At 37.4% G+C, this 27,575-nt stretch overlaps 1 protein-coding gene across 1 annotated transcript; it reads left to right on the top strand.

The window, feature by feature from the left end:
• Positions 1-19,220: 19,220 nt before the first annotated feature.
• LOC114180653 lies at positions 19,221-21,022 on the top strand. Its single transcript, XM_028066956.1, has 2 exons — positions 19,221-20,239; positions 20,359-21,022. The coding sequence occupies exons 1-2, from the start codon at positions 19,221-19,223 to the stop codon at positions 21,020-21,022; spliced, it is 1,683 nt and encodes a 560-aa protein (XP_027922757.1).
• Positions 21,023-27,575: the final 6,553 nt, after the last annotated feature.

Here is a 27,575-nt window from a genome sequence, read left to right as displayed (position 1 = left end):
TCTCTTCGAGCTAGTCTTTCAGGCTGTGGTTTTCACCTTTTTCTCACTTGATTCAAGCTCACTCAGCCTTTACATTTCAATTTCATGATCTTTTAGTTTGCCAAATAGTGTAATTGTGGTGATGATTGATAAATCCTTTGATTTTGAGATGGAAATCACCTTAGATTGCCAACTTCTATCAAGACACTTTAGCACTTTGATGTTTAGCTCCTCTTTGTCAAATTATTTGCCTAAACCCTTGAGGTGGTTTACAATGTGAGTGAACCTCTTTTGTACTTCAGTTATGGACTCTCCTTATTGCATCTTAAAAAGCTCATACTCTTGGATCAAGGTATGCTTCCTTACTCTCTTCACATCATTCGCCCCCTCATGTGTGACTTCAAGTACATCCCACATTTTCTTTGCACTCTTGCATTGGGAGACCCTAAAAAACTCATCCATGTTCAAAGATGACGCGAGGATATTCTTTGCATTGCAATCATATTGGGCTCTTCTCATTTCTTCCTTTGTCCATTAATCTAAAGCTTGTTTGTAACATTCCAGCCGGATATTACTAATTTAAATAAAATAAAGTAAGATAATATTAAATCTGCCATTATTATTCAAAGTTCTTTCCCAAAACGCAGGAAAATTAAAACCTTAATAAAATGTCTCGAAATTCAAAACCATAAATTCGACTCCTGGTTTACATAGTTCAAAACTGATCAAATAAATGTTTACAAAATAGTATAGAAAGGGTGAACTCATGTAATTATACATAAAATAAGCATTACATAAACCATAAATCATGGCCACCACCATGTACATCCAAATTCTAGGCACTTTGGTAATAATTTTAAGATGACACTTGTCGCCACAAGCCACAACTAGTGGTTCCACCATCTACAAGCCAAAACTCGTACAAACACGAGCGGGAATATTATGCTACAAACCACACTCTGAAACTCTTGGTGGAGTTCCCAATACGAACCACAATTTGTAGTCTCGACACATGATTAACACATCACTAGCCACAACCTATGATTGGTCAACTAAGTGGAGACCTTTCGTACGAGCCATAACTTGCACACTCACACCGTTAACACTTACCATTCTGAGCCACAACTCAAGGAAGGCCATGTGTTCATCCCCCATCCCGAGCTACAACTCAAGGGAGGTCATTCTGAGCCATAACTCAAGGAATGCCACGTGTTTACCCTCCATCCTCAGCCACAACTCAAAGGGATGCCATTCCAAGCCACAACTCAAGGAATGCTCTAAAAAGTCTCCACCTTAAAGTCAATACCCTAGTCATGTAGAACTCTTAATTTCATAAAACCTGACCTATAATAGATCAGTACACATTCAACATGGTCTTAGGGATTCCAATGCTTCTACGAACCTGCCCGCTCATGGTTTAACTCTACGAACCTCCCTGCTCTTAGTCCAACTCTACGGACCTCCCTATCCGTAGTCCAACACGCGTGATCCATGCAGCTACGAACCTTCTCGCTCGTAACAACTCTCAAGTGCGAGCACGAAACATATGAACCTCCCCGCTCGTATCCTCACACGAGAGTATCATTAATATGAATCTCCCTGCTCATATTAATCTCGTGTTCCAACACTAATCACGAACCTACCAATTCGTGATACGGTCAACCATATCCCAGACCAGAAGCAATACAAAAAATCAACCAAAGTGCATCATAAATGCACCCTAGCACTTGTACTATTGTAAGACCCGAGAAAATTAAATAATTAAGTAAATAATTATTTAATAAATGCGGGTAATGAAAGCCTTTAAGGCATTTAATGCAGTGGGTTATGACGTGGAAAAGTACTAGCTTAAGTGGTTGAGAGTACTTTGATTGTGTGAAAGGACTTGGGTTCGAGTCTTATGTATGTCAATTTTTGTGTGTTATTTTATTGATATATTTGAGTGTGAGATGTGATAATGAAATCCTAAAATATTGGGGATTATCCTAAACATAACTTGGATGAATTGGTTGTGCAATTGCCTTGTGTTTGAGTGGTTGTGGGTTCAACCTTTGCTGAGAATAAATTAGCTCTTTGTTTTTGTTAAAATGCTTGTGGTCTGAATGTGAAAGGGTGGGAAAATCCTAGAACTCTTGGGCAGCCAAGGGAAGGGAAAAACAACAGCCCATAATGAGATATAAAAGCCAATTATAAATAATTAAAAGCCTTTTTCATTTTTTTATTAACCATAGTTAAGAACCATATAAAAAGGGAAATTTGGGTAATTAGAAGGGTTTTGGTGAAGTCTGAAATTTAGAGTGAAAGGGGAGCACGAGTTTGGGGTGCCAAGGAGAGGCAGAGAGAACCAAGAAATCTGAGTTTGGAGAGTAAAAGAGGAATTATTGGTGGTAGTGCAAAGTCAAGGTTAAAAGACCCAATTGAGCAAGGAATTTCAGGTTAGGGGAGTTCCTTTGCGTGTTTTTATGTTTGTGAATTTCGTATACTTTGAGATTGCATGTATAACTGGGTTGATCATGAATTTTCGTGCTTCTTATGGTATGAATCAGTGGTGTTCAATTCATGCACAAAATGTTGAATTCATGTATAATTGGAGTGACTAATTTGATGTTCAATTCATGCACAAAATGTTGAATCCTGTGATGTATTGATGGACATAGTTGAATGGGGTTTTAGGTGTAGGTTCCTGCGCGCATGACTGGGAGAATATTTGTTATTCTCGCTCGAGCTAACTAGGCTCGCCTAGGCGAGAATAGCAGAAATGAAATTTTGGGTTGTGTCTGCATATCTCGCTCAGGTGAGAGCAGCTCTCTTAGGCGAGAAATCGCGTTGTGGTGAGGTTGTGCTCGAGGGACTCGCTCAAGCGAGGAGCCCATGTTTTGAGCGATAAAGTACCTCGCTCAAGCGAGAGGTACTCGTCTGAGTGAGAAATCACAACTAAGGAGGGTGTGTTCTGATGTGTCGCCACCTAGGCGAGTGATTTTGTGTTAAGTGAAGGTGAGATCTCGCCCAGTCGAGGCCATCTCGCCTAAGTGAGCCTTCGCACGTGAACCCTGGCAGCACGCTCGCTCAGGCGAGGAAGCTTAGCCTAAGCGAGACAGGCTTGATCGCTTAAGCTAAGGCTTCTAGCCCAAGCGAGTTTGGTGTAGTTTGTGTGTAATGTTTGTACGCTTTGATGAAACGTGGATCAAGAGATGTTGTGCCATGAGCGGGTAGGTTCATGGATGGTGGATAACATGTGATGGTATGAGCGGGGAGGTTCATACTCGATTACTCTCCTGTGGGGATACGAGCGAGGTAGGTTCGTATGTTCCGTGCTCATAGTTGAGAGATGCTGCTACAGGGAGGTACATAGCTTGTGTATCACATGTGTTGGACTACGGGTGGGTAGGTCCGTAGAGTAGGACTACGAGCGGGGAGGTTCGTAGGGGCAGGACCACGAGTGGGTCTGTTCGTGTGAGCATCATGAATCTTGAATCCATGGCTAACCTTGTTGTATGTGAAAGGTTGAAAAGCCTTGGGGTGTGTTGGGAATGTAACCAAGGTTTATTTATGATAATAAGATTGGGTGTTTTATATTATTTAATTTATGTGATTTCTTATATTATTGAGCTAACCCTTTCTGTTTGTGTTTGGCGATGATCGTGTAACTCGTTACACGGGAGCATATGATAATACAAATGTTGCTGATGGTGCTCGGACTGCGGAGTTAGGGCTAGCTGGGTTAGAGCTAGGGATTTTTACTCTTGATTTTATGGTTTTATGGGAACTTGTATTAACTCTTGATTTAATTTCTGTTGAGTATGGTCGCATTGAATATTGAATTTTTGTTTTCCCGCATTTTGGGATAAATAATGTTGCGACGTTTGATCTTCTTTTATATCGTTACATATTAATTTAAGTAATATTCTTTAAGGATGTTACAACTATTGCCTAGTGCAGCTTAAGCGTCACCAAGCAAAATGGTAGTGTAGACTGCCTGGCGGTTCACTTTGCACCACCAGGCGCTACACTAGTAATGTGACACTATTGGGTTTAGGTATTCTAATTCAGTTCTTAGCATTCAACCATTCAATTCTCAAACATCCAGAAACCAAAATACGCATTTGTATACTTCGTATACTTAAATGTACAGCATTACTACTCATATGCAAGATTCAAGTATAAGCATAAATTCATCCCTTTATAAATTCATATATGCTCACATCTTAAATTAATGCCAACATTCAATTTGAACCCAAGAGTAAGCCATGCTCATATGAAATTATGAAATAATAAGGCAGTAGGCACATAACTCATGTATTCATACAAAGCATAAGTCTTACCTCAATCAATAACTATAAGAACCCTTTTTTTTTACCAATTCCTTATGTCAAATTAAGATTAACATCAACACTTAGTCATTTAAACTCACATATACTCGACTTGATACAATTGCACAATTACACAACTCATACTCCACGTAAGACTTAATCAAGGCTATATACTTATTCCTCATGCCCCTACAATCTGATTACATTTAAAGGATGATTATCATGTTCCCATACTTGCCCATAACCCATCATGATCATGCAACACTTGGTCATAGTGATATCATCAATAGTGGCCTTTTTCACACACTTATAACATCATACATTCAGGCTAACATATATAGATTTATGATTTATATACTCAACTTGGCTCAACAAGTACTACCAAAAGCATAGTCATCAATCACACACACACACACACATACACACACACACACATACACAAACACAAACACACACACACACACACATATATTTATATATATATATATATATATATATATATATATATATATATACACACACACATTCACCAACAAAGGCCATAACAACACTTAAGCATCCATTACTAATCATACTCTTAGGGAATTCAAACCAGCAATCATTAGTAACATATATCTCTAGCTATAGACCTCTAATTCAAATATTCACTATTCAAAGTAAAGAATAACATGTTATGGATCACTTGTCAAAATTTCACCTAAATCAGACGGTTAACGAACTAAGAAACACAGTTTTACGAAAATTGGCACGCAAGAAAATCGGTGGCGCCTAGTGCCCAGAAGTTAGGAACATATCACATAAAAGCAACATTTTTCATGAAAATATGCTTATTCCATACACCCAAGTATCCAAATATGTGATCTACTCATGCAATTTATAAAGCACACATACAAAGAGATAGTATAACTCCTCAAAACACCAAAACATATCACATAAAAAACCACAATTGCATAACTTCCAATACCGCCAAGCAATTTATGGAAAAATCGAAAAGTTCAAAGTAGCTTGCGTTGCCTTGTGACTCAAGAACACCGCTAGGCGGTTTCTGGGTAGAAACCCAAAAACTCGATTTTTAGCACAAACTAAAGTGGAAAAAAGCTATCATACATGGAAAACACCACAGAAACATATACTTTATGAAATACACATAAGTGCAGCTCCCCTTAACTTGATTCCTTGCTCCAATGTTCTTTGAGGATTCTTTCTTGCACCAAAGAACTTGCCTCCACTTTCATCCTCTCCTGATCCTTTGTAGAAAAAATCCCCCACATTCTCTTTATTCATGTTCTAATGCTCCCAAGACGCTCCTCAGCAGTCCACACGAATTGGTAATCTCAAAAACCCTTTCTTTTCTCCCAATTGGTTTCGTAACTACACCTTAACTAAGCTTAATGGCAAGGAAAACGAAAATTAATTAAAATGGGTTTAATTGCCATTCAAGAGCCATTACCATATGGTTTTCCAGCCCTTTCATTTGCTTCCATTTCTGACTCTTTCCATTCATACCAAAAATGATTTGGGCAAAAAGAAACTTATTTTGCATAAGTCAAGGTTCAAACACACAACCATGAAATTACCAAGTCAATGCATAACCATTCAACCAATTAATGTTTTGTGATAATTCATACTCATCTAGGATTATATTATCACGCCCCATTGTCCAACATATTATTAAAATAATAAGACAAATAAATTAACACTTTAACATCATGCACAAAACTTGAACCCAAGTCCGCTCAACGCAAACAATACCCTTAACCACTTGAGTTAGTACTATTCCTTCATTCCTCATTAATTAACTTAGGGATTCTGGCCCTCGAATTTATTAAATAATTAATTATTTACTTATTTAATTTTATCGGGTCTTACATTGTCCACCTGCTAATTTTCAACAACATATTTAGCAGTGTGAGGTCCATTCACAATTGCATCCCAAATACCATGGTTTGTTGATTCATTGAAAATATTTATTCGAATTTTCCAAAATTGATAGTTTATACCACTAAACATAGGTGGCCTATGAATAGAAGCACCTTCTGCCAAATGGAGCTTGTTTTCAGCCATTTGAAAAGATTTTTTTTATCAAACTTGAATAACTTTCAAGAACCTTGCTCTAGATACCAATTGTTAGTTTGAAATGGTGATTTAAGCCAAGAAGGGGGGGGGTTGAATTGGTTGTTTAAAACTTTTTCGAAAGCTTGAAACCCCTTTTGATTGAATCAAATAAACCACAAAATATGAATACAAAAGTTGCAGACTATAACACTATCAATCGGTCAAAACATAAAGCAATAGACTTTTAAGACCTGAGAAATTTAAATAAATAATAATTAATAAATTAAAAATAATGGTGGGTTGGAAGTACCCCTAAGAGAATTTCTTGACAAGTCATAAATAAGGAATAATATTAGCTTAAGTGGTTGAAAGTGTTGAGTGTTGTTGAGAGGACTTGGGTTCAATTCATGTGTGTGACACTAGTATGATGTTTTAACTGAGTTTATTTTATAAATATGTTGTGAATGCGGAAGCATGACTTAACATTGTATGTATGTGTGAATTCACATGAAACACGTGATAGCTTGATGGTTGTGCATATGCTTGATGGGTTTGAAGGATGTGAGTATGAACCTTGTCTAGCATGAGTAGATTCTTTTTATGTTTTACTATTTTTGCTAGGTGGTGGAAAACCTAGAAACCTTAGAAATTCTTCGGGAAAATAGAGGGATGGAATTGTGGTTGTGGTGCAATAAAAGCACTAGTTAATGGCCACTAACCATTAATTTTTCCTTAATTTAATTTTGTTATTATTTTTATTTATTTTTGGGCTGGAAATTGAGAGAGGGAAGAGGTTAAGTGGGAAAGATATGAGTCATAGAGTGTGGCTCCAAGGAGAGTTAGAAAGAACTAGAAAATTGTGACATAGAGAGAGAGATAAAGAAAGATTGAGTGTTGAAAGGGAGTTTGGAGCAAAGACAAGGAGTGGTGCCTTTAGGGACTAGAAAGAATCATTAGGATTGCATTTGGAGCAAGGAAACCAGGTAAGGGGAGTTTTCCATACGTGTTTTATTTTCAATTAATCTATTTTGGATGATAATGTGGCTTGTGTGTGGAATTCCCTTTCATTTTGCGCAATTGTTCATGAATTCTAGGTTTCTGCCTAGAAACCGCTTGGCGGCTATGAAGGCCCACCAGGCGACGCAACCATTTCCTTCATCTTTTCTAGGTTTTGTGATGAACCGCCTAGTGGCAATGAAGAACTGCGAGGTAGCGAGAACTAGAACTATGTGTTTCTACATGCTTTTGGAGTTTTCATGAAGTGTTGGGTGTTCTACAGTTTATAGGACTTTGCTGATATGTATCCTGGCATAATCAATTGATATTATTGCTATTATGATAATTTAATGAATTTAGGGTTGTATGTATATAAGGGTTCAAAATGGTTTTGGGGATGAATTCGAAACATTATCTACATAACTCGGAAAATGATTGTTTTAAAAGATTGGGGGGAGTAATTGAATAGGAATGCATACTAGATATGTGATTGTTGGTGGGTTGATTGCAATTGGAAAGAGAATTTGAATTTTCGGCAGATTAAGGTTTTTTCAACAGGTGCAAGGAAATATGAAGTTCCAGAATCCAGATGCACCACCTAGCGGTAACTATATGCCACCAGGCAATGAAGGGTGTCCAACCGCTTGTTTTGGCTTGCTAAGTGAAAAAAAATGAAATTAGGGTCACTAGGGACAATTTTAGTACGAGAATTGGTATGATTGTATGATGTCTAAGTGTTCAATTTGGTGTGTTGATGCATGAGTCAGGATTTCATATGAAACTTGAATTGATTTAAGATATGAAAAGAAAAGGGTTAAAATAGGTTTTGTTAACATCACCACATCACTTGCATGATTAGGAAATTTTGGAGATTTTTGTATGGAGATATTTAAAACATAGGCATGACCTCTTGATAATGTCAAATAACTATTACAGGCACTTATGTGTGGGATTGTAATTGTATGGCTTGATAAATCTTGGTTTAGGATGTGATGCATCAAAATGAAAGTCGCAGCATAGATACTACGGTGTTTGTGAAATTGCATGTATATTGAGACTGCTGGTATAAAGATTCACCATATGATGTACATTATTAGTTATACTAAAGTGGTGTCTTATTTTCAAGTTGGAATGCTTGAGTGCTTATGTTTGATTTGTACATATGAACTGTTATGATGAATTCTATGCCATGAGAATTGCAATCATATGAATTGGGCATTATGGATGTATGATTGAAATGCTTGGATGTGCTAGAAAACATATTATAGTGCTTGGATTTGCTAGAAAACAATTCATTTTAATAGTGTGGCGCCTGGCAGCGGGGGTGTTCCCGCTAGGCGATAGCCGCAAACCAGAAAGGTTCTAGAAGGCGTGGCCCGTAGCAGCTTGTGGTGCCTACTAGGAGGTTTGGATCAGAGTTTCGCCTGACAGTGCTTAGGCAAGGCCAGACGATGGTGCAAGGGTAAGAACTCTTTGTCAAGGGTTCTGCATGGGTAAATTTAATGATTTGGTCTGGGATATGCTTGATTAATTTACAAATGGGGAGGTTTGTAATGGAGTTGGAATGCATGATTGATGCGAGCGAGGAGGTCCGTATTGGTTGTACTCTTGTGTGGGGATACGAGCATAGAAGTTCGTATGTTTCGTGCTCACACTTGAGGCTACTCTGAGCGGGGAGGTTCATAGTAGGTTTTCATGCATGTTGGATTACGAATAGGGAGGTTTGTAGGGTTGGAATACAGATAAGGAGTTCCATAATGTTGGACCACGAGCGGGTAGGTTCGTGAAATCATGATAATGCCTAAAGACCAAAGGTGCATGAATCTTTCTCATATAGGTTATGAGATTGAGGTGGATTGGAATAGAGAAATCTAAGGATAAGAAATGGTTATGAATACTTTGGGTGGGGGTTAATTATCTTTGTCTATTATTTATGTAAGATTTTATATTTCAGCTCACCCTTTCTGTTTGTATTAGGGATTTGTAATAAGGATGATTAAGTGTATTTGAACTTCTACGATATAAGTTTTAAATTTTCTTGCGCTTGGAAACTTTATATATTATTTTAATGCCATAAGTATATATAAAAATTGCTTTATCAAGTAATATCCGCCTAGGGTGTTACAAGACTGATTTGTTCTTGAGCCTATGAATCAGTTGATTAAAATTTCAAATCAAACGGCTAAAATCCTAGGAATTTATGCAGAATGCAGAATTTGCAGATTTAGCTCAAAGAACAACCTTTTACACACAAGACTTATTCCAATCAATATTTCTAAGATGTATACAACATCAGATTACACAAAAATTTAATAAAGCTCAACAAAGAATGAATTACTTAGCTTTCTTGAGTTTTTAAAGTGATTTAAAGTGAGTGAAAGATGAAGAGAAGAAAATGGCACAATTATTTTTATATTGGTTCACTCAATCACAAAGCTACATCCAGTTTACCAGGACAACCTAACCCTGGTTTCCACTATATTCAAAAGTTTTACAAATCACACACCAAGATTACACTTTTGAACAAAGAAATAGATAAGATTTTTGACTCACAAAAATCTAACCTAAGACCCTATAAGAATCACACTCACTTTAATACGTTTCTTTGTAATATGATCTTGCATACTTGTTACAAATATTTATTGGAACAAGTATTGTGTGTAAAATTTATTGTTTGAGTTAAATCTGCCAATTCTACATAAATTCCTAGAATTTTAGTCAATTGATTTGAAATTTTAATCAACTGACTCATAGGCTCAAGAACAAATTAGTCTATTGTTTTAGTTTTTGACTGGTTGAAAGTGTACTGATCTGCAATTTTTGCATTCGTATTTTGTGTTATATTTGATTCAATCAAAAAGGGGTTTTAAGTTTTCGAAAAAATTTTAAACAACCAATTCAACACCCCACTTCTTGGCTTAAATCACCATTTCAAACTAACAACCATGACACTTATTGGGAAAAGGTTGTTGTGAAACAATCATCAAGTTTTTGGCGATGTTGCCCGGGATTTAGTTCAAGTATTTGGTAGATCTAACCATTCTTTTTGAAAATATGTGAATACTTTGTAAAAACATATTTGTATATTTTGAGTTTTTTCATTTTATGAAGTGTTAATTTTCATTTTCTGATTTGTTATCACATAGATCTCAAACAAGAGGTTAGTTTCAGATGTACATATTCATTTTCTTGTTTGAAAATCTGCTTTTGTGCTATTAGTATGAATAAAGTCATCAAACCTCTGAAAATATGCAAAATGAAGGGAAAAGTTTATGATAAAATCTGTTATTTGGTGTAAATCTGAAATCTGGCAGCTTTGACCACTTTGTTTGTCTAATGCATAGCTTTAACCACAATCATCCAATTGAACTATATATGTTTTTGATTCAATTATCTTTAATTTGAATGTAAGAACATAAATTTTGGAGGTCTATGGAAGGTGAAATTTATTTTCGAAATTGCCAAAGGAGCTGTAGAGGACAACTTTGACCGTTGTCGCTTGTTTGATGCATAACTCTCACCACAGTTATCCAATTGAGATGATTATTTTTTCTATGCATTCTTGACTCAATGATATTTCATTTGAATGTAAAAACATAATTTTTGGAGGTCTGTAGAAGATGCAATTTATATTCAAAGTTTCCAAATGAATTGTAGAGGATAACTTTACCTTTGCTACTTGTTTGATGCATAACTTCCTCCACAAATATTCAATTGGGATTATTCATTTTTCATTACATTCATGAATAAATGATCTTTGATTTGAATGTTAGAACATATTTTTATAGCTCTGTGGAAGGCGTAGTTTCAAAAAAACTAGACAGATTGCAGAAGTGCTAATTTTGATTTTTGATTTTAAGTGTTTTTCAGAATTTTTAGCTTGTGAAATTAGGTGTTGTGACTTTTAGTCCAGTTCTGAGCATTGAACTTAAAGCAAAAGATTGAATTAATGCCAGATATGATCATAATAACTTGCTGCAATCAACAGAGTCATAAGTAGATCAATGCCAATCTTTGTGCAAAGTAGACAATTTGTAGAAAACTTTAACTTCTACTTTATTGTGAATTGTTTTGCATAGAATTCGATCTTTGAACACTTTAATAAGCATAAGCAAGTACAAGGTTAAGAAAGGTTAAAAGAAAGCTCTTCTTCAACAAGTGAGATGATTGATAAAATAGATAGAGGAGATGGAAAAATCATCATTTGAGGTTGTGGTTGGTGGATCCTGCACTTTAAGGAGATTTTACCATGCACCTAAGACCTAAAACGTTTTTAAGATTTATCATTTCACCTGTAGCAAGTGGAGTAGAAACTAAACATGCATTTCTTAACCTTGTTCTTCACATTTATTTCAATAAAAGATCCTGAAGAGTTTTGAGCTCACCTATGGATGTTGCGCAACAAAGGGATTGAAATAAAAGGCTTTGAATCCTTGAACCCCACTTTAAAGGTATAACTAGCCAATACTAAAGCTGGCTAAACAAGTCAAGGATTTGAACCTGATGCAGCTCCAAGCACGATTTTGGAGAGGAAAAGCTCCATGAGGTTGCAGAAATGAGTGGAGAAAGGTTGGAGGCCCTTGAGCAATGCTATGGATTATGTAAGTGAAGCTCTAGGAAGGAGACCTATCCTAGGGAAGGAGGCTAGGGGAGCTAGAGAAGAAGCTTAGTCTAGCTTTGACTCTTAAGGCAATTGTATGGAATGATCTCAACATCCTTCAATTACCGAGCAAAGAGTAACCTCATACAAGTGGTGAAGGCTCTCATTTATAGTAGAGAGGTTGTCCAAAATCAATATGGAAATGAAATGCAACTCGGCTTAGGCTACAAGAATCCTCTCAAATTTGTTGATGCAATGGATGTAAGGATCATGTGCCAAGTGTCCTTCACACATCTCATGCCTTGGCACCATGTGTAACATGTGCGTTGAGACTATTCTTGGCCAAGCTTCCAATTAGGCTTGAATTGGTCAAATTTGTAAGCTAATCATCAACGTACTTTAGACAATTATTTCTAGAAACCAAAGCCTAACAAGTGGCCCAAATTAAAAGACTATGCTAATGTTTTTACATTAAATCTATCATATTTTGATGTCCTCTTTATCCCATGAGAAAAGCATTTGAAGCCCTTGAGGATTACTGCCATCTTGATGTAAGCCTTCTTGAATCTTTCTTATCATACTTCTAGTTCATGGGCCTTTTATTGGGCTTGGGCCTTGATGTGACTATGGGCTATGTAATGGGCTTGGAGTGGATTCATCATCTCCCCCCTTGAAAATGATTTATCCTCAAATCTATATGTCGATCCTCATCCACGATTCCTACAAAAGGAATTAAGTTAGATATATTGAAAGTGGAATGAACACCATACTTAGAAGGAAGATCTAATTAATAGGCATTGTCATTAATCTTCTTGAGTACTTAAAAAGGACCATCACCACGGGGACTAAGTTTAAATTTTCTCAAATGTGGAAACCTTTCTTTTCTTAAATGCAACCAAACTAAGTCACCCTCATTGAAACTCCTAGGTCTCTTGCCTTTGTTGTTATACTCGACAACTTTTTCAATTTGAGTTTTGATTTGGTTTCTCACCTTTTCAGGTAAATCTTTTATGAACTTACATTTAGATACGCACTAGTGCATATTTGACATTTATAGGCCTCGGTTGCCGTTGAACCAAGGCCTATAAGGAGGCGGTGACATTTTTGCAATTTTCGTCCAACTTTTGGCCCCAGTTGCAACAGAACCGAAGCATATAAGGCAGCGTCAGTATTCAAATTCTTAAAGGGCTTTTGGCCTCGGGTCTTTAAGGACCGAGGCAATAAATGGGCTTTTGGCCTCGGTTATTAATTGAACCAAGGCCATAAAGGCAGCGTCAGTTTTCAAATTTTCAAAAATGCCATCAGCATCAGGCTTTTGGCCTCGGGTCTTTAAGGACCGAGGCAATAAATGGGCTTTTGGCCTCGGTTATTAATTGAACCGAGGCCATAAAGGCTGCTAAAATTCCCAATTCGCGAGCCCTAGCTACTATTCATCATCTCCCCCAACTCTCTTCTCTCTGCGTGAATTTCTCCGCTCTGCCACCACCACCACGCTCTGCCTCCTTCGCCGACCAGCATCCTCCGTCAATAGTCGTGCGTTGTCACCTCCGTCGCCCTGTCCAGGTTCACCGATTGCAAATCACCTCCTGCCGCGGGTGAGTTCGAAACAGCTTGGTTCATCTCATCATTAGCCTTTGATGCGGTATTTACATTGGTATCACCCTTCTCCTCAGATTCCGATGAAGAAACACCTGGTGAATTCGAAACCGAGTGTTAAGCTTGCAGAACTTCCGATTGTTCTGGATCCAGTATCTGATCTTGTAGAGGAGGGTTTTCTGGCTTAACCTCTCCTTGTTGGATTTTGTGTTGTGTTTCAGTGGGAGCCATGGATGGAGGTTCACTGGGTGGTGCAGGAGGACACACAAAGGGTGTGTGAAGTGGAGTACACAGAGGAAGTAGTCCATGGGCAGCCCACCATACAGTTGCGGCGGCAACAGTGGCTGCTAAAATAGCTGTCACACTCGGAGGAGTGCACACGGGAGAATCTGCGAAAGTTTCTGCATTTACCATATGGCTTCGGTTCTCGTGGACCCGAGGCAGAAAAGGAATCCTATGGCTTTGGTTCATTTAGAACCGAGGCATAAAAGGGAGTCTATGGTCTCGGGTAATAACCGAGGCCAAAAGGGGTACCTTTTGTCCTCACCCCAATATGCCTTGGTTCCAGACCCGAGGTAAAATGAGGAAAATAACAAGGGCAAAAAGCTCTTACTGCAATGGTGACGTCTTCTTTATGGACAAAAGCAAAAGAAGTAGGAAGTGGTATCAAATTTAAAGGTGTGATAGGATTGAAACCATAAACAATCTCAAAAGGAGAGATCTTAGTGGTGCTATGGACCACATGATTGTATGCAAATTCAATGTTAGGAAGATACTCATCCCAAGATTTATGATTACCTTTTAGGACGACCCTCAACAAAGTGGATAGAGATCTATTGACTTCTTCAGTTTGCCCATCAGTTTGTGGGTGACAAGTAGTAGAAAGAGAGAGTTTAGTTCCTAGTCGAGACCATAAGGTTCTTTAAAAGTGGCTAAGGAATTTACACTACTAGAAAATCATGAAATAGTGACTACAATTTTGGTCACTAAATGACCAAAATTTGTCACTGATGAAAGTAGTGACCAATTTAGTAACCAACCAATTTCGGTCACTATTTCCTTGGTCGTTAATGCACAGTGACCAAATGAGTGACTGAATCAATGACCAAATCAGTGACCGATTTAGTGATCGATTTAGTAACCGAATCAGTGACCGATTCAGTGACCAAGAGTGTCTTACATTTCCATCCCATCTTAAACTGGGAACATATGCTACCATCAACAAGACCACACGTGTGTCTTGCAGGTTGGATGATGGATCATATGTTGAATGGGTAGAAGTTTTATACACCGTTGAAAGGTCAAAGTGGAACCTTTTGTTAACAAGACTTGTTCATAGTGACGCCTATTTCAACATAGTAACATTCACAATCAATGATAGCATAATATGGCCACAGTTCAAAAGCCTATCCCTGCATATAACCAAAACCAAAACCGGTTTGCTTCAAACGTCGGACATTAAGGCCGATAGTCCCATCGCGTGGACAAAGACAAGGAAGAACGTTGATGAAAGGGGCAGTGCTATGAACACCAAAGTATACTTCTATGGCACCGCAAATAGGTGTGGTCTTCTTGTTTTAGAGTGCGAGAAAATCGATTATCATGGTTGTGCTAAAGTAGTGACTATGGCACACTATTTTGTTAGTAGCAACGGATCAGTTGCTGTTAATAAAACAAGTGAAACAACATAAATTGGGTTTTCTATTGTGGTAAAGGTTGGAATTTGTGATGAAAAGTTTGATATAACAGTAGAAGGTCCTGAACAACACTTTGTTTCTACATTATTATACATGTTCGATCAAGTAAATAAAAGTGGGATTTGGAAGCCAACCATGTGCCCTCATTGTCATAACATTCAGAGGGAGTATAGCAGAACACCACCAAATGCAGTAGCCATTGATAATAGTGGAAAGTTCATAGGTCATGGGTGTGGTGCTTACATAGGCAGAAATTTCAATGTATATAATTGAGGGAAGACTCTTTCTTGGTATATATATATATATATATATATATATATATATATATATATATATATATATATATTATGTCGAAGTTAATGTTTCTTATTATATAAAGAAATTGTGAATGTAATATTTTTTTATATTAAAAATTGTAAAAATAAAGTTATTAAACTATAAGATAAGTGAAACTAATAACCTAAAAGATTTGTTGAATAAAAAAAAAGTTTGTCCGTATGACACTTTATAAGATTATAAGGATAAGTTTGTGTAAACTTTTTAAGCCATTTAAAAAAGTTATAAGCAACTTAAGATTGCTACACTTCGTGAGAGACTTAGTTTATAATCTTAAATTGATGCAGACCAGTGATCCATATGCCATAATATTACTTAGTTTATAATGGATAAACAATAAAGATAGGTTATAGACACTATATTAGTATTGACCTAACTTTCAAATATGAACACTTGAATATAAATTGGCTCTAAACTTCTTGTGCTAGCATATTCTGAATTTAAAGATTTTAATAAATTTCCTACAACAATTCGTCTTGGATCAGATTTAGAATTATCCTCAACGGTTTGTGTAGGCATAAATACTCTTTATTTATTTATTTAGATTTGTTGACTTTGTACACCCATTCTACTGTAAATATAAGGATCTTATGCTATAGATCTAGAAACTTTATAATTAAAACAATGTAACGTGACTAATTGAAATTTTATGGTAAAGTACATATTTATTTTTTAATATATAACTAAAATTTAACAAAAGTTGATAAATCAAAACATAACATAATGAAGAAATATGCCAAAGAGAAAGAAAAATAAAACTTATTAGAAAAGGATATTGAAAAAATTACATAAAATATAAGAATATAGGTATATACACAAGATACAACATAAACCATGGCATATTCTAAGAAATAGCTATCATGTGGTGCTTTGATTTTGTTAAAATTTTGAGAGAAAAAGATATAAAAATATCTTGTAATATAAAGTTTAAGTATTATACATGAAACCAACATCATTTGTTTTTGGAGATGATTTAGCAGTTATTATTGTTCTACTACTGTAAAGAAAATAGAGCATCACATTACCAAGAAGATCAAGATCATCTTTATTCTTTCACTTCCACAAGGTCAAGATCAAGATCGTCTTTATTCTTCCACTTTCACAAGGTCAAGATCAAGATCATCTTTATTATTATTTATTTTTTCACTTATTTAATTCTTTCCCTTGTTTCTTTCATTTCGATATGGAGAATTTTTTTTTTTTGGATTTGTTTGAATAAGGTAAATTTAAAATAGAATTGAGGCAGATGATCCATGTCATAATATATTTTATGATGGAGGAAACAATAAGGAGAATTGAATATATATATATATATATATATATATATATATATATATATATATATATAAAATATACCATTGTGACAAGAACAATAACACATCAACAACAATTTAAGTAAAGAAAGAAAAAGAAAATCATATTACAAAAGAGACTTGTAAATTTTCAATTGGCATAATTAATAATCATGTTATGAGTGATTAGTAGGTTGAATTTAAGATCAAAACGTTTGGATAGTTCTAAGTTTTATCTTAGTATAAAATTAATCATTAATTAGAGTTTACTTATTCTTTCAAAATATATTAATGATGAAACATTGAAATATTGGTGGATGATATCTATAAAGTTATATAATAATTCATATCTAACATAAATATATTTGAATATATTAATGATGAAACATTGAAATATTGCTGCATGATATTTATAAAGTTATATACTAATTCATATTTAACATAAATATATTTGAATATATTGCCAACTTTACTAATAATCACAGCTTTTTTTATCAACAAAAAAATTAAGTAAACAATACAGGGTATTTGGAGTGTTTAATATATATACAACAACTTACAAAAATAAGTGCATATTAGTATAGTACCCTCAAAGTTAGACCTTTGCCATCTCTAACAATAAGCGGCCTAGGTTGACTGTAAGAAGAAAGGGTGATTCTCTAGGGAACAAGTACTTAGGCCTGTTCTATGTAGATTGTAAGACCCGTGAAATTTAATTAATTAAATAATTAATTAATTAATAAATGTGGGTAGTGGGAGCCTTTATGACATTTAATATTGATTTATGTGATGTGGAAAAGTACTAGCTCAACTGGTTGAGAGTACTTAATTATGTGAGAAGACTTGAGTTTAAGTCCTAAGTATGCCATTTTGTGTGTTATTGAATTTATTATTATTTTGACAATATGCTTGATCATGTTGAGTGATAATATAATCATAGAATTATATTAGTCATCATGAAACATGAATTGGTTAGATAGTTGTGTATTGAATTGAACATTGGCATGGTTATGGGTTCAAACCTTCGTATATCTAAATTAGGCTTTCTTTTTGTCAATTTTAGTTTTGGCATGAAGGTGAAAGGGCAAGGAAACCCTAGCAGCCAAGGGGGCTGGAAAACCATCATAGAATTGCCAATGAATGACAATTAAACTCAAGTTTAATGGTATTTTCGTTTTATACCATTTATCTCTCATTAAGACCACAATTAGTGACCAATTAAGAGAAAGAAAGAGTGGTTTAGGGACTATTATTGTTGCACAGCCATAGGTATACGAAAATTGAGAGTGTAAGGTGAGGATTGAGGGAAGCAAGGAGCTGCATTGAGATAAAGTCAAAGGAAGATCATTGGTGATCAAAAGGAAACTCAAAACAAGTCCAAAAATAAGCTAAGGAAAACAGGTTAGGGGAGCTGCAATTTCTTGTTTTCATGATATTATATGCAATTGTGTTATATATTGATACATGAAAGCTTTCTTCTGAATCAAATTCTTATATCGTTTAATTTTCTTGATGTTTGTCGTAGGTGATTTTAGAGAGTATGTGTGTGCTTGTGGTTTCCGTTGTATTGAGTTCTCTTTGTGACTCAATCATTGCTATGATTATCATGATTCTTCTTTTTGGCTTTTGTGACCTAATCATTACTATGATAATCATGATTCTTCTTCTTTTTGGCATGACAGGATGTTTAAAGCTTTTCTTCTAAATACAACACACTTAATATTATTCTTATTATTCTTATTGTACCACACCTAGTCGGTCTAGCCGAATAATAACCGTCACCATATACATGCTAGGGTACCCGGACTAAACTGCTAAGAAGCGACATTGATCAAACAAACCAAAACAACAATAGCGGCCTAAGCCGCTAAAGGGTAACTGGCCTAGGCCGATAACTCCACAAAAATAACCAAGGACTTAGCAAAAACAGAACGTTTCCATAAGATTCACCAGGCCCACAATAATCGAACTAAGGGCCTAGGCTAGGGCGCAGGCCCACCTACAGCCCAAATAAGGGCCTAACCCATGACGTGGCTAGACATAATTAATAATCTATAAATATGCATGGACCCCACGAATTAAAGGTACCCATTCATTACTTCCCTAATCATCAAATTTGACTTCTGAGAGATTTCGCTGACTTGAGCTTCAGAGTCCCTTCTGCAGGTAACCCCTCCCGGGTCCAAACCGACCACTCCGAGATACCCATAAGCGATATATATCAACCGGGAAGAAGCCTACTGAGGAGATGGCAGACCAGGGTAAGGTAATACTTGTGTCTGACATATCTTGTTTGTTCTCTACAGGAACAATTGGCGCCCACCGTGGGGCACGAGATAGTACTTTGCTTTCTCTGAAAATGGTTTCTACCCACAGCAGAGCAGGAGTTAACAAGCAAGTTGAAGCTGGCCCCTCAGGACCTACTAACATCACTCCAGATCTGGCCGTCATCCTAGATAGTCAAGCCAAGATGCAACTGGAGCTGGTTGACTTGAAGAAGCGCAATGCTGATGAGATGGAAGCACTGCGACAGGAGAATTCTCGCCTAAGGCGAAAGATCGAAGCCGATCCTACTCAAAAGGGAAAGGCCAAGGAAACATCTGATGTCGCAGGATCCCCAGCTTTCCAACCTACAAAAGAGGAAAGCGAGTACAATCCTACCCCGCACACCTTCACCACCACCCAACAAACTCCCATCCTCTCAACCCATCCTACTCACTTCCACTCCACCCTCCCGGGAAATACTACAGCTCCCACCCCCGCTGCCACCCTGCTCACCACTCATATCCCACCTTACAACATGCCCATCACTCTACACACCACTCATATCACCGCCACAGATCACACCGTAACCGCCGCGCTAGTTCAAGATGTCAGCGGCACCCAACATCCTATTTACTTCGTCAGCAGAACCCTGCAAGACCCCAAAACCAGGTACCAGATGGTGGAAAAGTTGGGCCTATCCCTGGTACACGCAGCCCGCCTACGCCCATACTTCCAAAATCATAACATCATCGTCAAAACTGACTACCCAATTCAGAAGATATTGCAGAAACCAGACCTTGCGGGGCGGATGTTGTCTTGGGCCGTTGAGCTATTCGAATTCAACATCCACTACAAACTTGACGGCCCCATCAAAGCTCAATGCCTTCTAGACTTTGTCAACGATCTCCAACAAACTCCTGAAAAGGACCAGTGGACACTTTATGTTGATGGTTCGTCAATCCTGAAGGGGGCAGGTGTTGGCATCGTGCTAGAAGGCCCCAATGACATCCTCATCGAAAAATCCCTCCATTTCGCCTTCAAGACATCTAACAACCAAGCCGAATATGAAGCCATCCTCGCCAGCTTATCCCTGGCCCGCGAGGTTGGTGTCAAGTCACTAACATGCAAAATCGATTCCAAATCAAAGACCCTACCCTCCTACAATATTACCATCTGGTCCGGACAGTCATCCAGTGCGCCTTCGAACAAGTCCGCATCCACCACATTCCCAGATCCAAAAACGTTAGAGCCGACATATTATCCAAACTAGCCAACACCAAGTTAAAAGGCCGCCATCGATCACTATTACAACAAACACTGTCCGCCCCTTCCATCACAAATACTTGCCATAACCTAACCCAACACCAAGCCGACAATTGGACAACCCTTTACATCCAGTACCTCCAAACCGGTAACCCTCCACCTAACGCTAACAGAACTTGGATAACTAAAGCCGCCAGGTACACGAGTATAGGCGATGATCTGTATAAACGCGGATACGACCAACCACTTCTCAAATGCGTTACGACAGAACAAGCTCGGTACATAATTAAAGAATTACATGAGGGCATATGTGGCTATCATTCCGGCGCACGCACCATGACTACCAGAATCCTTTGCGTCGGTTACTTCTTGCCAACCATGGAGGCAGACTACCAAGACTTCGTCAAAAAATGCATACCATGCCAGAAGCATGGCAACCTTATCCACCAGAAACAAGAGCAGCTTCACTTTATACTATCCCCGTGGCCTTTCACAAAGTGTGGAATAGACATCCTCGGCCCTTTCTCCCCCGGCAAAGGTCAAGTAAAGTTCTTAATAGTAGCCGTCGACTACTTCACCAAGTGGATAGAGACCAAACCCTTAGCCACCATTACTGCCCAGCAAGTCCAATAATTCGTTTGGAAGGATATTATATGTCGGTATGGCATCCCACATACAATCATCACCGACATTGGCCGACATTTTATAAACAAAGAACTCGCTAAATTCTATACCGATCTAGGCATCAAACATGTAACCAGCTCTATTGAACACCCACAGACCAATGGACAGGTCGAGGCGGCAAACAAGGTTATAATACTAGTGGAACTACATAAGCGATTGGACAACGCCAAGGGCCGATGGCCAGAAGAACTAGTGGAAGTGCTATGGGCCTACAAGTGTACCCCTCAATCAGCAACAAATAAATCTCCATTTAGCCTAGTATACGGCGCAGACGCCATGATAGCCGTTGAAATTGGTGAACTATCTCTATGCCGAGAACTATACGACTCAACCCAAAATCATCAAAACATGACCACCCACCTTGACCTCCTGCCCGAGTTAAGAGAAAAAGCCCAAATATGCAACTTAGCTGCCAAACAGCGAGCGGCCAGAAAGTATAACACAAACCTATGCCCCAGATCGTTCGCAAAAGGAGACTTAGTTTGGAGAATGGCCAGTAGTGCAAGAAAGAAGGATGGCAAGTTCTCCGCCAATTGGGACGGCCCATACCGAATACTTAAAGATGTTGGAGGAGGAGCGTACAGGCTTGAGCAGTTGTCAGGGGAAGAAATACCCAACACATGGAATGTGTCCCATCTCAAGTTTTACTTTAGTTAAAAACATGTATTGTATTGCACCAAATGCTTGTAACTCTGGGTATACTCTTTTCCCTCACCTGGTCTTTTTTCCCTAAGGAGGGTTTTGGCTAGAGAGGTTTTAACGAGGCACCCCAAATTTCATGAATAAACAAAGGGTTCTTAACCTCACGACTACCCCTTACCTTGCTTCTAACACGCTTTTAGTTCCCCACCCTTACCACAGGTAAGCGGCCTGGGTTGAACACCCTTAACTTAATGTTAATTCGTTTTAGTTCCCCACCCTTACCACAAGTAAGCAGCCTAGGTCGAACACCCTTAACTTAATGTTAATTCGTTTTAGTTTCCCACCTTTACCACAAGTAAGCGGCCTGGGTCGAACACCCTTAACTTAATATGTCAGTTTAACATCATAAACAATAAATGTCCTATGTCGCCTTGTTGTCCTAACCCCCCCCACGACATCTCCCGCATTCCCGTCCTCATCCGTTGCTCCCTTTTCTACCTCCTCCTCAGGGCTGCTCTTAACCTCATTAACAAGCTGGTCGTCTAGTACATCCTTGTTCACGTCAAATCTTGGATCGGCCGCATCAATATCCTAGCAGAAGAAAGTTGCCTGCCTCACCCCTTTCTGGACCCGTTGATGTGCTCTTGAATAATACAGCCTTTCAAATCTTCGAGCTCTACCTCCACGCCTTCATATTTTTCCTTTAATTCATCATAATCTGCCTCAAGGTCCACTATCCTTCCGTTAAGTTTAGTCTCTGAATTCAGACAGCGAACCTTCCAAGTTCCCAACCTCTTCTTTTCTTCCTCCCACCCTTCCGTCTCCTTTTTCCACGCAGCCATTTCCTCCGCGAACTTGTCAACTTTTTCTTGCAAATCCTCAAACTTTTCCCGGTTCCTTTCCTCCACCTCCCTGCGATACAACGAACCAACCCGGCGATTCAAAATTAGCGCCTTGCTCCCAAACTCCACCATCGTCCTCACCAGGTGGTCCGACTCCATCCTATCGATAGAATTAATCACTATCTCCGACAAGTTAATCGCGATGTCCTTCCTAACGACCGTCTCCAGCAATTTTATCAGACCGGCTTCCGATCCTTTAGCACCACTAGACGACCCTTGCCCAAGCAAGGCTGCCCTTACCTTTTTTACATCCTTGCACTTACCAGGCCTGGCCAGTAACTCAATCTTCCTCTTGGTGCCGCCATGAACGTGCACCTCGACCAACGAATCTTGTAAATTTGGGACCTAAGTATTCCCAGCTGCTTTCGGCTTCACGGTCTTCTCCTTCCTTAGTGCTTGAAAAGGAGTCAAGTTCTTCTTTCCAACTTGAGCCATATGTCATGCACAAATACACCAAGTCCCGGTTAGTTTAACTTAGAAACATCAAGACAGTTTAAGTCATAAATAGATACCTTCAATATCAATAATCGGATGAACCGAATTATAAATCCTAAATAAGCCCTTAGTGGGCAGTTTATTAGTAAACTTCATCAGCACCTCCACCACCTCCCTATCTGCCGCCGACAACTCATCGGTACTCATATCCTTATACCGAGAAGGACTACCCATCCAACTAAAAGGGAATTTTGTACTCCCATCTGCATTAAGAAAATGCGACTTGCCCCCCTCCTTCACCACAACTTTGAAATAGTCATCCTTAAAGTGCTTGAATGACTATGAAAACGCGTCCAGTCTGCTAATGCTCGGTCTGCTCACCAAGGACAGCCAGGTAGTCGGTTGTCGGGGTCTCGTGTCATAAAAATATAAACACACATGAGGAGAAGGCCGTAGGTACAGTGATTGGCACAAAACACGAAAGGCCTGCAAGTAGGCCCAACTATTCGGATGTAGCTGAGTAGGCGCCATGTTTAGCTGACGAAGCACCCCCATGGTAAAGTCATCTAGCGGCAACCTTACATGTAACTAAGAAAAATGGCACAGATACATGTAAAAGAATTTTTCGGCAGCTCCTTCTTGGCCATGACAGACGTGCTCAATAGCGCTCACCCGTTCCAACGACACGATACCATGGTCCACACCCTTCACGATAACGGGGGTACAGTTCAACCACGAATTTAGCAGGTGAGACCACCGGAACAATGACTGGTTACGAACATCATCCGCTACCCACTCATAACCGGCCTTAGCCGGCCAATTACTCTCTACTATCTCTTCGGGTGGATCTTCCCTCATCTCGGTCACTGTCTCCATCGGGATCCTCCCCACCACAGCTACCGGCCTAGTACTCTCCTCCTCAAGACGCCTACCTACACTCCCCCTAGACTGCACACTCCCACTACTTGAAGAAGACAATGACACAGTATCATTACTACTAGACATACCTTTTTTTTTTAAAGATGTCGGCAGAAACAAGGAACTAGTCGGACAGTTCTAATCCACGCAAGTCTCTAATTATGAAATCCTCACAAATGAGCCAACAAAAGCAAACCCTTCACGAAATCCACATTTATAAGCATGAATTCCAAACGACAAAACTTCTTCCCGCCAAAAGTCACAACCCATACCAATCGACCAAGGCACACCAAAGGTCATCAGTATTAGGAACGACGACGCAAAAACCCTTTTTGATTGACCTCTAACACCCCTTCACCTGCTACAAACCTTTTCTTGTCTTTAGCCTTAACACTATTCATCACATTTAAAGGCTGGGGGATTGGTGTACCACACCTAGTCAGCCTAGCCGAATAACAACAAACATTTGTCATCCTTTACCGACATAACTATATCGACAAAGGCTGGGGGACTTGTGTACCACACCTAGTCGGCCCAGCCGAATAATAACAGTCACCATATACATGCTAGGGTACCCGAACTAAACCACTAAGAAGCGACATTGATCAAACAAACCAAAACAACAATAGCGGCCTAAGCCGCTAAAGGGTAACCGGCTTAGGCCGATAACTCCACGAAAACAACCAAGGACTTAGCAAAAACAGAAAGTTTCAATAAGATTCACCCGGCCCATAATAATCGAACTAAGGGCCTAGGCTAGGGCCCAGGCCCACCTACAGCCCAAACAAGGGCCCAACCCATGACGTGGCCAGACATAATTAATAATCTATAAATATGCATGGACCCCACGAATTAAAGGTACGCATTCATTACTTTCCTAATCATCAGATTTGACTTTTTGAGAGATTTCGCTGAATTGAGCTTCAGAGTCCCTTCTGCAGGGAACCCCTCCCAGGTCCAAACCGACCACTCCGAGATACCCATAAGCGATATATATCAACCGGGAAGAAGCCTATTGAGGAGATGGCGGACCAGGTTAAGGTAATACTTATGTCTGACATATCTTGTTTGTTCTCTGCAGGAACACTTATTATTAGTTTTATTTATTTTTACCATTATTATTATTATTACCCTTATTATTATTATTTTATTATAATTATAATTATAATAATAATTATTATTTCTATTATTATTACTGTTATTTTTATTTTTATTTTTATTTTTATTTTTATTATTATTATTATTATTATTTTATTTTACTATTATTATTACAATTATTATCATTTTTATTTTATATTATTATTATTATTATTATTAATTTCATTTCATTTTATTTTATAATTATATTATTAGTCTTATTATTTTATTTTATTTTACTATTATTTTATTAGCTTGTTTTTATTATCATTGTTTTGTTTTATTGATATTTTATTATCATTATCATTATTTTATTATTATTGTTTTATTTTATTTTATCATTATTATTATTTTATTTTATTAATATTACTGTTTCATTATTATTTCTTCATTTTATTTTATGATTTTCGTCATTTTTATCATTATTTTTATTTTTAAAATTTTTTTTATTATTATTATTATAATAATAAATATTATTATTTATATTAGTATTATTATTATTTTTATTACTATTACTATTTTTATTTTATTATTATTATTACTATTATTCCCATTTTATTTTATTTTATAATTATCTTTATTATTATTATTATTATATTTATTTTATTTTACTATTATTTTATTACTATTTTTATTATTATCATTATCTTGTTTTATTGTTTTATTGAATATTTTATTATCATTATTATTATTTTTTTATTATTTTTTTATTTTGTAATTATTAGTATTATATTATTATTATTATTATTATTATTATTATTTTATCAGTATTACTGTTTTATTGTTAATTGTTTCATTTTATTTTATTATTTTCATTATTATTATTTTTATTTTCAAAATTTCGTTTTATTACTATTATTAGTATAATAATAATAATAATAATTATTATTATTTATATCATTATTATTATTTTATTATTATTTTTACTATTACTATTATCATTATTTTCATTTTATTTTATTTAATAATTATCTTTATCTTTATTATTATTATTATCATTATTTTATTTTATTTATTTTATTTTACTATTATTTTATTATTATTTTTATTATTATCATTGTTTTGTTTATTTATGATTTTATTATCATTATTATTTCTTATTATTGTCTTATTTTTATTTTTATTATTTTATTATGATTGTTTTGTCTTATTATTTTATTTTATTAGTATTATTGTTTTACTATGATTGTTTCATTTTATTTTAGTATTATTTTCATTATTATTATTTTTATTTGTATTGTGTCATTTTATAATTATTTTTATTGTTATTGTTATTGTTTTTTTATTATCATTATTACTGTTTTATTGCCCGTGCAATATTTTGGGGCAATGGTTATGTATTCTTCCTGTTTTTGTATATTGTTTAGTTATTCAGGATTGTGTTGGACTATGATCCAGTCATGTGATTATGACTGGACAAACATATTTCATGTTATGGATTGTATGTATAATGCTTGGGGTTCTTTAGAACTTGCTTCAAAGTGCCAAAAACCAGTAGTAGTGATGTTACTTGTGTGGCGCCTAGCGGCTTGGGGTGTGCTGCTACATGATCAGGGAAAACCAGAGAAGCTTGGAACGCATGGCACTTGGCAGAAAATGTGATCCCGCCAAGCGAAAAAGATCTGGTAGAGGCTCTAGAGAACGTATGGCGACTAGCGGCTTGAGGTACGACAAGGCTTTCGTATGGCGTGTTGCGCCTGACGGTGTAAGATGCCCGCCAGGCGGTCTGGAACCAGGTTTCGCCTAGCGATGCGAGAGGCGTGCTAGGCGGTTTTGGTGCAAAGTTGGTACGCGAGGAGGATTTCTACATAGCTTTAGGTGATGTTCATGATGCAATGCTTTGACTGGGGGCCCAGTTACTAGTGTATCGTGTATAGGGGTAACACATGGCCACTCTAGGTTGTAGCCTGGTGCTTTAGGAAGTCCAGTGGAGTGTGCGAGATAGTGGCTTGTACGGCGGAGTTTCGGATGATTGCCTTCTTCAGTGCATTTGATAAAGTTTGTTACGTAGTCTAGGAACAACTACAGACTCTTGTTCGTTTTGGGGAACTCCACTTGGTGTCGTGGTGTGAGGCCGTGGCAAATTTATTCCCGCGTGTGGACTATTAGGTGGTGGCATGTAGTCGGAGGAGCGAGTAGACACTCGTGCAGCAAAGATCGATCAGTGGACTCACCAAAGGGTGTAGAATCAATAGAGCAAGGAAATCCACCACAAGCGCTCTGTAGAGCAGGGAAATCCACCACAAGCGCCAACATCCATTGAATCTGACTAATTATATGTATCCAAATGAGTCGTGTCTTGAGTCTTAGTGTATTGGTTGCATGTCATAACATGATTGGTTGATATTGGTATCTTTGGCTATGAAAGTTATATGCATTGGTATGATAAAAATCGTTTTTCACTCTAGCTTACCCTTTCTGCTTGTTGTATGTTCTGCATGTGTGGTGTTCTCTTTTCGCGATGATCA

This window comes from Vigna unguiculata, chromosome 4, assembly GCF_004118075.2.
Source record: "Vigna unguiculata cultivar IT97K-499-35 chromosome 4, ASM411807v1, whole genome shotgun sequence".
Lineage (NCBI taxonomy): Eukaryota > Viridiplantae > Streptophyta > Magnoliopsida > Fabales > Fabaceae > Vigna > Vigna unguiculata.
The sequence above is the reverse complement of the archived record's forward strand: the minus strand, read 5'-3'. Positions and strand labels throughout refer to the sequence as shown.

Coding starts and splice junctions, on each gene's coding strand:
- LOC114180653 (XM_028066956.1), top strand. CDS start 19,221: ATGGTTTCTACCCACAGCAGAGCAGGAGTTAACAAGCAAGTTGAAGCT. Junction 20,240..20,358: donor GCCCGCGAGGTTGGTGTCAA/GTCACTAACATG, acceptor CCACATTCCCAG/ATCCAAAAACGTTAGAGCCG.